Genomic DNA, 12,555 nt, shown 5'->3' with positions numbered 1-12,555 from the left:
GAGTCGGGGGGGGGTCTCGTTGTAGCTATTCTGCCTCTGGTTGGTGAAGTGATCATGCAGTATTCACTTGGAAAGTGACTAAGTTTATGAATGTTCTGTTCAAAAAAAGATTACATGCTGAACTGTAAAGCAGGAAGCTATGACCAACTGAGGAGTACAGCTGGTTCTGCAGCATGTCATCAGTTGTTGGAGGGAGAAGAATATTGACATTGCATTTAAAAAAAATACTAAAATGATGCAATATCAGAATGTATAACTAGAGTTCGGAGAATAAATAGGATAGGAGTGAAATAAATATGTAATGTTATCAAGCAAGGTATTTGTAAGAAAAAGATGATGGCGATGGAATACCAAGTGCAATAAGGATGATGTCAATTATGAAAATTAAAAGGAGCAGGCTGTGGTACAGAAAGGTAACTTTGAATATGAAAAGAAACTATCTCTGCAAGTTTCATTTCATAAGAAGATCCAAAAGAATTCTATCATTAATGCTACAAGTAAAAGAAAGAATGAATATGAAAGAATAACTACTGAATTCAGATGGTGTGTGTGTGTGGGTGACATATGCAAAAGAAATTGTTTACCTAACGAGTGCCCATTTTGCTAAAAGCTATCAACCTAGTAATGCAACACGCCGTTCACTGCTATTTCTTCGCTGAATGAAGAAACTCAAGTGTATGAAGAGGAATTAGAGCTGTTACACAAACTGAATAAGAATTCAGCAATAGAAACTGATGGGATGTCAGCATGTGCTGAAAGAGTGTTCAGCTGAACTGGCTATTCCTTTGATTAGGCTGTTTAATATGAGTCTCAGAAACAATGTATGGTAGTCCCATTGCATAAGGGTGGTGCAAAAACTGATATATCCAACTATTGACCTATCAGTATCTCAGGAGTGGTGGTGAAGATTTTGAAAAAGTTGGGTAGGGCTCACATTCAGAAATGGGTTTACTAAGGGGAGGTCATGTTTCAGCAACTTGCTCCCATTCTATAATAATGTTAACATTGAGTTAGACAAGGGAAGATACCTTTGGATTTTCCTAAGCTTTTTGACAGAATATTACTTGGAAAACTGTTGCATAAATTGGAGAATATGGGATTGGATTATAAAATATTGGCATGAATTAAAGGATAGCTGACTGACAGATATCAAGTTTTATAAGTGGTATGCGAGTCTGCAAGATTTAAGGTAACCATTGGTGTACTACAAGTATTGGTCCTTGGTCAATTGTTATTCAATCTATACGGTAATGACATTGGGAAGGATTTGACAGTGACTTATAGGTATTTTGAATGATGCAAACATAGACAGGGTAATCAAAAATGCACTACTTGCAGAATGATTTGGGCTGAAATTGTGGGCATGTGAAAATGGCTGTAGTTCAGTGTTAGTAAATGTAAAGTCATGCACTTTGGTGTGATCCAGTGTCATATTATATTGGTGTGATTATACTAGAAGAAGCTGATCAGTCTGGGGATCTTGAAGTTTTAGTAGACATAAAGTTGAATTTCAAGGACCTTCTAGGAAAGATTGCAAGTCCAACCCAGACGATCAATGTTGAAACAAACCTTGACATGTAAATATAAGGAAGTCATTTTGCCTCTTTACAAGGCCTTGATAATACCTCGCTTGGAGTATTGCATCCAGATCTGGTCTCCAGGTTTCCATGATGATTCTGATACAGTGGAGAGAGTGCAAAGAAGAGTTATAAAAACGGTATCTGGATTTTGGAATACTGATTATGAAAACAGATTGAGAGTTTGTAGACTGCAGACACTAGCAAACAGGAGAAAGAAGAGTGATGTGATTGAGGCTTACAAAGTTCTGAATGATTATACAGGATACCACTAGATGAAGATTTTCACTTTATAGAGAATAAGATAAGTATGCAAGCATTCTTGTAAGTTGAGAATGAATGCCATCAAGAAGGGGATGAGAGCTAATTTTTCTCTCTCTCTCTCTTAGAGTGGTACGTGATTAGAATGCATTGCCACAGAGTCTCTCTCTCTCTGTGGTACTACACTGCTTTCCACTGTTTCACTGCAATCATTTTGACTCTACCGCTGGCACTTTCCTTTTTCTGGAAATGTTCTATTGCAGTTTGCACACTTCTGAATTTGTTTCTTCTGCTTTACCAGTTATTGGAGTATTTCATCATAGAGGAGTCAGTTTTAATGCTAGAGGAAGAGGGCAGGTTCGAGGTTTAGAGGTACAGGAGGAGAGTGTGTTTCAGATACTGAGTACACTCTGGATGTCAGTAAAGCATTGGGACTGGATGGTATTTCACTAAGAGTTCTGAGAGAATGTGCTAGGGAACTGACAGTGCCTTTAACCTGGCTTTTCAATGAAAGTCTGGCTGCGGGAAAGGTGCCCAGGGAATGGAAGGAAGGTAAGATAGTGCCATTGCATAAGGGTGGTAACAGACTGGAAGTGTCTAATTATAGGCCAGTTTGTGTGTGTGTTATCAGTAGTTGTTAAGATCTTGGAGAAAGTAGTGAGGGACCATATACAGCATTGGGCAGATGAGGGTAATGTTATCTGTGAGAGTCAACATAGATTTGTGAAAGGGCGCTTTAGCAATATGCTAGCCTTTTATAATAAAGTTACAAGAACATTAGATGAGGGAAGGGAATATACTGCAATTTTCTTAGACTTAGCGAAGGCATTTGACAGGGTACCACATGATAAGCTGATATTTAAGTTGCAACATGTGGGTCTGGATGTCAGATTGGTCAACTAGATTCAGGATCGGCTGTCTGATAGGTATCAGAGAGTTGTGTATGGTGGAACAGTTTCAAGCAGGCAGAGGATTACAAGTGGAGTCCTACAGGGCTCAGTACTAGGACCTATATTGTTTAACCTTTATATCAATGACATTGCCAGTGGATTGCAAAGGGATATTCAGTTGTTTGCGGATGATGCGAAGCTGGGAAGGATTATTAGTAATAGTGCAGATGTGGTAACCCTGCAAGAGGATTTGAATAAGCTAGATAGATGGGCAAATGAATGGGGGTCTCAGTTTAATGCAGCAAAATGTAAGGTCTTGAGGTTTGGGAAACATCGATGGGATGCTGCATACTCTGTGGGAGGAGTTTTACTGGAGGAAGTAGGGGAGACAAGAGATCTGGGGTTGATGATTGATAGAAACCTGAAATTTAGGGGACATATTGCAAAGGTGGTGAAGGTAACACAGAGGATTGCTGCAATTATGAGAAGGACACTGACCTGCAGAGATAAAAGGATTATCATTCCGTTGTATAAGTCTCTGATCAGACCATACTTAGACTATTGTTCTCAGATTTGAAGGGGATAAATTAACTGTGGAAAAGGTACAAAGATGGTTTCAGGACTGTACAATGTTGGTTATGAGGATCGGCTGAGGGAATGTGGACTGCAGAGTTTGGTGGATAGAAGAAGGAGAGGTGATATGATTGAGACTTTTAAACTGTTGTGAGGTGGTTACAGGGTTAACACTGGGGAGTTCTTTTGCTTAGTTGAACAGCAGGAAGGAGTGATGACAAGAGGCCATCCCTGGAAGTTATGAAAGGAAATTGTGAGCAAGAGGGTGAGGAGTGGTTTCTTTGCATAGAGGGTGGTTGAACCGTGGAATGCATTGCCTGATGGAGTGGTGAGAGCGAGAATGGTCAATGAGTTTAAGGAGTGGTATGATAGATTTTGTGTTTCTTGGGGGGGGGGGAACCTCCCCTCAATGAGTCTTGACAGACTTTATGTTCTTAGGAAGGACCTCTAAGGATGAGTCTTGACCCCATGGTGGCCTGAATAATAATAATAATAATGTTCATATCTGTCATACTAGTTTTTTTACTATTCCACTGTCTGTCATGTCTTTGTCTGTCTTACCACTCTCTACTGTGCCATTCATCTCATTTGTACTTCATTTGCTATTCCCAAGTTTCACTGCATCCAGATTACTTGTTATTCATGCAATCATCGATTGCATCTTTCACCAGATCATGTCAGAGAAGTACTCATTCTTGTTACATTGTCACTATTCTCACCCTCTGTCACACTTCCCATCATTTCCACATTCAAGTTGCAATTCTTATATGCATTCTCATTTCATCAGCATTTAAGATCCACAACTTATTCACATAATCCACCGAGTACATGTGTCACACTTCATATTCCACGAAATAACTAACTAAAATAAAAATTTAATGAATTAAAAGCTGCTTTGAAAGACAAAGCAGCTGCCTTCTTTTTTTCATTGCCCAACAGCATATGTTGCTTTAATCCTTTATCCAAATGTGAGCAAACAAAGTTTGTGCCTGAAAATATCTTCAGGTCTGGGCTAAGGTAGTACAACCCCGGGCAACTTGTAGCAAAGGTGGACCAAGCTAACATCACTCCTATCTCAGTACCTCCCATAATGCAAAACACATCTCCTTGTGGATATGTATAATGTTATGCATTAAGGGAAGGGCCACTACCCAGACTAGTTTCAACCTTTATTGCAGTCTCTTCAGTGGGAGCCAGGCCCAGAAGTGGAGATACAAGGCAGAAGCAATGGTGAGGTCATCTTTACCTATAGGAGTTGCCAAAAGGTGTGCCACCTTTTTATTAAATTACTCTGGATTTAGTGAAAGATGTTGAAAGTTTATTTTTCACTTGGTTAGAGTATAATAAATTTAGTTTAATCCTTTATCCAAGTGTGAGCAAACAAAGTTTGCACCTGAAAATATCTTCAGGACTGGGGTAAGGTAGTACAACACCAAGTGAAAAATAAACTTTCAACATCTTTCACTAAATCCAGAGTAATTTAATAAAAAGGTGGCACACCTTTTGGCAACTTTGCTGCAATTATGAGAAGATGTTGAAAGTTTATTTTTCACTTGGTTAGACTATAATAAATTTAGTTTAATCCTTTATCCAAGTGTGAGCAAACAAAGTTTGCACCTGAAAATATCTTCAGGACTGGGGTAAGGTAGTACAACACCAAGTGAAAAATAAACTTTCAACATCTTTCACTAAATCCAGAGTAATTTAATAAAAAGGTGGCACACCTTTTGGCAACTTTGCTGCAATTATGAGAAGATGTTGAAAGTTTATTTTTCACTTGGTTAGACTATAATAAATTTAGTTTAATCCTTTATCCAAGTGTGAGCAAACAAAGTTTGCACCTGAAAATATCTTCAGGACTGGGGTAAGGTAGTACAACACCAAGTGAAAAATAAACTTTCAACATCTTTCACTAAATCCAGAGTAATTTAATAAAAAGGTGGCACACCTTTTGGCAACTCCTATAGGTAAAGAGGACCTCACCATTGCTTCTGCCTGGTATCTCCACTTCTGGGCCTGGCTCCCATGGAAGAGACCTCAATAAAGGTCGAAACTAGTCTGGGTAGTTGGCCCTACCCTTAATGCATAACATTATACATATCCGCAAGGAGATTATTTTGCATTATGAGAGATACTGACATAGGAGTGATGTTAGCTTAGTCCACCTTTGCTACGAGTTGCCCGGTGTTGTACTACCTTACCCCAGTCTTGAAGATATTTTCAGGCGCAAACTTTGTTTGCTCACACTTGGATAAAGGATTAAACTAAATTTATTATAGTCTAACCAAGTGAAAAATAAACTTTCAACATATGTTGCTTTGCCTTTGATGAGCTTGGAAAGAAACTAAAATAAACACGCACAAAACATTTACAGTGCTTTTACTTAGACACAACTTATTCAAATCCAATTGCAATTTCATATGAAGCACCCTCTGCCAGATCCATTCCCTTCAATAAATATAAAATTCTAATAGAATTACTCTCTCCAATCCAGAGTATTTTAATAATAAGGTGTGACACCTTTTGGCTACTCGTATATGAAAATATGATTTCTGCATTACCTCAACCTTTGTATCACCTCTGGGTCTGGCTCTCACTGAGAGACCTCAGTAAAGGTCGAAACTGGTCTGGGTATTGACCTTCCCATAATGCATAGCATTATACATGTCCATAAGGATATGTTCTTTGCATTATGGAATACTAAGGCAAATGATGTGAAGTCATTAGCTTTTATATACGAGTTGCCCAGTCCTGAAAATAGTTCAGGCACAAACTTTGTTTGCTTATACTTGGATAAAGGATGAAACTAAGAATATAATTTCTTGGCATCTTTAATTTATACTGTTTGTTTTTTTTTTCTATTTCGGTATATTTTATGTCAATTTTCTTTGAAATTGTAAAAACTTTTGCTTATGATTTTGTACTAGTGATATAGTAGGCTAGTTATTTTTGCTTTTTTATTTGATTTTGTTTTAATATAGTTTCTCCCTTCTCCTAGGTAAATAGATTACAGACAGAAAATAATGCTCTGATTGGGAAGTATATTGTTCAAGCTCAGCAACTACAGAATGAAATCATTAACCTTCCTGACAATCTGGAGGTAGGGTACAAGGACAAAAAATTCTAACGCAAAAAATATAGCTTTAAAAAATTTGTGTGTGTGTGTGTGTGAAAAAGTACACACACATTTTCAATAAAGTACAGTAAAAATTAAGACTTCATTACCTGAAAAAAAAAAATATTTACTGTATCTTCTATCTGTTGAGGATGCATCTAGGAAAAGTGCATTTAATAACTGAAGTAATTGCAGAGCATGCATTTTTCAATAATTAAGATATAGTTTAATTTATTTTGAAAAGGAGGTGGAATATAAACTAACATTTGAAAATAATCAAATTCCAAGCTTCAGTTTGAGCCGGGCCATTATTAGGAATCAGTCAGCATGTAGGTTTCGCAGGAGGAATGATCTACACTGTGTAAATGTAGACAGAAGGACTTACATATGACCATATGCTTCAAAGTGTGCAAAGTCAGTAAAATTAGCACCTTTGAGGGGGGTGGGGTAATAAGGCTAGCCAAGGCAGTGCAGTTTTTTGTGACATTCCCTACTAGACATAGGATATATACTGATTGCACTGGTAGAATCTGTATATAGAGAAGGTTGAGGGCTGGGAAGAATATTAAGTATTTTGCTAATTCAGTATTGGAGCCATTATATAAGACGGCATGGGATATGTGATTAAATTCAGCTGTTTTAGATTGCCTTACTGGAGCACTGATGGTTCCATTTGTTATGGTTTTAATAATACCATACTGCTTTTGGGAGATGATGGGAAAGTTAGTGAATATATCTGCCTGTGGGAGTAGGTTTTCTTTGTGTATTGTAAAAGAAAGGTTGCCATTTGGAAGACATATTACAAAAGTGTCTAGAAAAGCTTACTTTGTTAATCTGTTTTCTTTAGTATAATCATTATGCTACTCTTCCAGTTCTTTTTTCTCTCTCTCTATCTCTCTTTCTCCAGAAAATACAGTGTCCTTTACATTCCATTCTGCAACAGTATCTTCCTCTGTTTACTAAGTTCTCACTGATGCCTATCATTTTTGGCTAATTCAAGCCAAACAGTGCCAAAAACTTTTCACCCTTGTTCCTGATACTTCTGGGATTAATATGTACATGTGTGGTAAATTAAATACAAGATGGTAAATTAAATTTGGAAATAGGAAATAGAATATACAAAGCTGATGTGGCAGGTAACCATTTGAGTAAATTTATCTGAATAATAGAGAAAAATTAGTCAGTAAACTAGTGTTCAAACTAGACCATAGAGATGAGAGTTCTAAGAATAATTAGAGGAGTGAACATATGGAATAAGTGGCAGAATCATTAAAAATGAAGATTTTAGAAAGGACATTAATAGCATTCAATAATATGTGAGTAGAACTAACCTCAGCCTAAACAGTTAAGGTAGTGAAAAGGGAAGCAAAACAGATGTTTGATACCATAATAGGTTGGTAAAAAACCAGAGGATGAAAAGATCTAGGTAGATTGATGCAGTTTATAATGCTTTTGAAGACCAGAATATAAGATCTCTCAGTAATGGAGACTTGACAAATCACTGGTTAATCTCGAAGAAAATTGTTGACTAAGAAGCTAGTAATGTTACAAACTTAATACTGCAATAGTCCTATCCTGCATGCTTGTCGAGAATGCATATCAGGAATTTGATAATGATGATTAATCACTCTGAGCTTTTATGGATGAACAGTTACTATCTGTTGATTGGAAGGAAGCATTGCATGCACTGAAAATTCTTTGCATTTGTGAATATCTGTCTTGGGAAGGTAACCAGATAGTTTAGTTTTCTAAAATATTGCATTCAAAATAACAGCCTTCTTTTGGGGAAACTGTATTTAGCAGGTGACAACATTCTCTGGACTGCTTTATGATTGAGCAGTCCAAAGAATCTTTTAAAGAAAAACTATAACACTAAATAAATGGGTTTCAAATTATTTAATTGGAAGGGGAGATTATACTGTTTTGCAAACGGTGATCAGTATAATCACTAAACAGCTTCCCCACACCCAGCCTAATTATTTGAAACTCATCAAAAGACGTGGTCATGCCTCCAAAAAGCAGAGATAATTTGCATCACCTCAGTGGCCTAGAATTTAACTTTGATTTGTTATTCTTCTTATTCGCTACACTACTACACCCTCCTTTCATATTGCTACCATTGTTAATTATAATGGATCATTATCATTTCCTCAGATGTACCTTCATGGGTGAGAATGCAGCAGATCCAGTCATAATGCAAAACAGTCTCGTTAATAGTTTCTATCTGCAGTGCCTCAAAATTTTTAATCTCTGATTTGATATCTCACTTTATCTTTTGAAATAAACAATTATAATAGCATTCCACATTGTCCTTAGCCTAATCTTTTCTATACTATATCAGCTTTTCATTTGTCTTACTGGTTTGTTTTTCTTCATTGAGTTTTCATAGCCCTGTCTCACACACTAGTCAGCTACATAGGAAAATTCTTGTATAATGATCACATCCAGAGTATTTATTTATTTATTTTTATTATTATTTTTTTATTATTTTATTTTTTATTTTTTTGTAGATTATGCCAATTCAGTTTCTTCTTTGACCATCCAGATTCAGTCTTCTGAAATGAAAAATTTATTATTATTCTGGTATATATATAAAAAGATATGATTGGTTTTAAGAGAGAATTACTAAGCCCAAATTATAAGGTTTTATATATTGCATTGAGAAGATGGAAAGGTTTATACAAAACTTTGATATGCAGTGTTATTTTAAAAAAAATGTTGGTGTAGTTGCAGTTCGTTGTAGTTGGTGAATTGAGTAATGGAGACAGAGAAGACAGTGGAGTAGGTGTCCTCCCTCGATGAGTTGTTGGACTCCCTGGAAGTGTCACATAATAATAATTTAAAGTTTAGAGGGCATTAAAAAAGTAGTGAAGTCAGCACAGGAGATTGTTCTTATAATGAAGACAGTTGATGAATATGGACTATGAAGTAATGATGTCAAGTCTTACTGTTTTATGATGATAAAGCAATAAGACTTGACAAATATTATTATTATTATTATGTGAACACCTCCAGGGAGTTCAACGACTCATCAAGGGAGGACACCTACTCCACAGCTCTGTCTCCATTACTCAATTCACCAACTACAATGAACTGCAACTACACCGACGGCATCTACCACCACCACTAATTATTTTCACAGACGATCACAAACATCCATGCCCATGGTGGGATTTGAACCCACAGCCTTCTGGCTAGAGAGCGGCTACGCTAACCACTCGGCCAACCAGAATATCACTGCATGTCTTGAAGGAATTTTCGAGGGAGTTAACAGCATTCTTCGTATCTGTTTAACATGAATCTTGTGACAAGGAGAGTCCCAAAGAGGTGGAAAGTGAGGAAAAATTACAAAGACATGGTGGGGGGGAGACTGAAGCTGCAAATTATAGACCAATCTGTGTGTCTGGAGTTGTTGTGGTGTTTAGAGAGATTGGTGAGGACCAGGATTCAGAATTGGTACATAAGCAGATTGCTAAACCATGACCTCCTGCCATAACAAACCTATGCTGACTACAACAAGGTGATGAATTCACTGGAGGTGTATATACAGTGGTATACTTGGATTTTTTAAAAGTTCTTTGAGGACAGGACAAGACAAGCTAATAACTAAATTGGAACAAATGTGATTGGATAAGATTAGTGAATTAGATAGATGTCTAATAGGTATTCAGTAAGTTGTGTATGGAGAAGTGATATTCCAAAAGAGGAAAGTCACTAGCACTGTGCTGCATGGGTCTGTTTTCAGACTATTCTTAACTTCATGCTAATGATATAAACAAAGTGGATATTAGATTTCATTTCATTATTTCATTTCAAGATTTCATTATTTCAAAGCCGAATGTAGAACTAATGAAACTTTTCGTAAGGTAAGTTGACCAGAGAGCTTACAGCAATGCACCCTCTGGTATTCACGAGTTCTCTTAGTGTGGATTACTCAGAAGACATAGGTGCTGCCCAATCGTCTATATGTTTGACTTTTCTTAGTTCGTTCTGATATGGTTTCAGTGGCCTGACAGCTGTTTTGAAATGACTTTGAAATAATGCCGGATCTAATATCCACTTTGCTTATATAATTTTTCATTCCCAAACTGAAGCCTTTTGGCTCTTTATTTTAGTAATTTTATGCACGAACTGAGATTTTGCTTACAAAAAATACATTTCTCTGACATTTCAAATTCCTTAGTACTGAATGAGAGTTTTTGCTCTCTTAAGGTTTGCCTGGTCTCTGAAGAGAACCAACCAGTTCGAAACAGCTCTCAGGCCAGTAAAATCTTATCAAAATGGACTAAAAAAAGATGAATATACAGACACTTGGGTGGTGCCTGTCCTCTAAGTAGTTCACACTAAGGCAACTTGTGTATTCCCATAAACTCTCTGGTCAACTTACCTCACAAAACTTTCATAGTTTCTACATTCGGCTTTGAAATAATGTTGGATTTAATATCCACTTTGCTTATATAATTTTGCGTTGCCGAACTGAACCCTTTTGGCTCTTTATTTTGGTAATTACTTTATGCTAATGATATTGGGACAGGTATAATGGCAGGTTATGCAAAGTTGTGAACTATATAAGCAGTAGAGTAAATTTGTGGCTTTACAGAAGGATCTGAATAGACTGTGTGAGTGGGCAATAAGCAAAGCTACCTGTTTATTGTAGTGTAAGTTCTCAAAATTTAGTAGAGAAGGATGGGATGCAGAGTATACAATTAATGGGGAATTTTGATGGAGATGGAGGAGATAAGAGATCTGGAAGTGGTGAACAGATATCATCACAATGGATTATTGCAATGAGGAGGAAGACCTTCATATGTAGAAACAGAGGTATGAGTTCTTGTATAAAGCCATGATCAGGCTGCATATATATACTGTGTGCAAATCTGGCCTCATTGTTTTTCAAGGGGATGAAGAGATCTTAGAGGGTCCAGAGAAGATTCACTATGTTGGTGCCAGGTCTCTGGAATGTGGGATATGACGATAGATTGAGGGAATGCAACTTGCAGATCCTTGTGGATAGAAGAAAAAGAGGGATGTGATTGAGACATATAAGTTGGTGAGAGATTGTTACTAGATTAATGTGGAGGAAATGTTTCATAGAGTAGAGGACGACAAGGGTAGAACAAGATGACATCACTGGAAGCTATATAAGGAGGGTGTGAGCAAGGGAGTAAGAAACAGGTTCTTTTTGGGGAGAATGGCTGATGAGTGGAATGTATTACCTAAGAGTGAGGTTAGCACAGAAACTGATAGGCTTGAGGTAAGGTTCAGTTGTATTTTTTGCTTGAGATGTGCATCCTCCTGTGATGAATGTTTTGACTCATGGAGGTCTGATGTTAATTATAATAACAATTTTGCAGTCATAATTTTGGAATGAGACGAAAATAAAATATGCAGAGAATCCTCATAGAGAATGTGATTTCATGGTTTGGGAATGCTGTTTATGAGAGCAAACTAAAGAACTCTTGGTTACAGAGTTTGACAAACAGGAAGAAGAAAGAAAGAAATGTAAATATGTTGGGAATATATAATTTTGTGAAAGGAGCATACAGATCAATGTTTCATAGGTAAGATATGGAGAACAAAACAGGCCAGTTAGACATCCATTTAGTGAATCCCCAACTCTACATGCACACAGACACACACACCTCAAATGAGGATTCTGAATCTTGGAAGTTTTTCCACTTGGTTATACTATACATTAAAGATGCCGAGAAATTATATACTTGATTTAATCCTTTATCCAAGTGTAAGCAAACAAAGTTTGTGCCTGAACTATTTTCAGGACTGGGCAACTTGTATATGGAAGCTATTGACTTCACATCACTTGCCTTAGTATTCTATAATGCAAAGAACATATCCTTACAGACATGTATAATGCTACGCATTATGTGAAGGGTCACTACCCAGACCAGTTTCAACCTCTATTGAGGTCTCATCAGTGGAAGCCAGACCCAGGGGTGATGCAAAGGTTGAAGTAATGCAGAAGTCATATTTTTATATATGAGTAGCCAAAAGGTGTCACACCTTATTACTAAAATACTCTGGATTAGAGTGCATTACTTCAATCTTGGTATCACTTCTGGGTCTGACTCCCACTGATGAGACCTCAGTAAAAAGTCAAAACCAGTCTGGGTGGTGACCC

General features: G+C 37.0%; 1 protein-coding gene across 3 annotated transcripts in view; it reads left to right on the top strand.

The window, feature by feature from the left end:
- The window catches only part of LOC150102033 (rab GTPase-binding effector protein 1-like), a 555,334-nt gene that overhangs the window by 458,876 nt on the left and 83,903 nt on the right, over positions 1-12,555 (top strand). For all 3 annotated transcript variants that reach the window (XR_016549014.1, XM_090400151.1, XM_090400153.1), the window contains one exon: positions 6,300-6,401. Coding sequence is in view for 2 of the 3 variants with exons in the window: in XM_090400151.1 (XP_090256277.1) it covers positions 6,300-6,401 (102 nt within the window). In the remaining variant the exon portion in view is untranslated. The remainder of the gene's footprint in view (positions 1-6,299; positions 6,402-12,555) is intronic.

The sequence above is a fragment of the Typopeltis vanoorti genome, chromosome 11 (assembly GCF_054136105.1).
Source record: "Typopeltis vanoorti isolate ZY-2024b chromosome 11, IOZ_Tvanoo_1.0, whole genome shotgun sequence".
Taxonomy (NCBI): domain Eukaryota; kingdom Metazoa; phylum Arthropoda; class Arachnida; order Uropygi; family Thelyphonidae; genus Typopeltis; species Typopeltis vanoorti.
The sequence above is the reverse complement of the archived record's forward strand: the minus strand, read 5'-3'. Positions and strand labels throughout refer to the sequence as shown.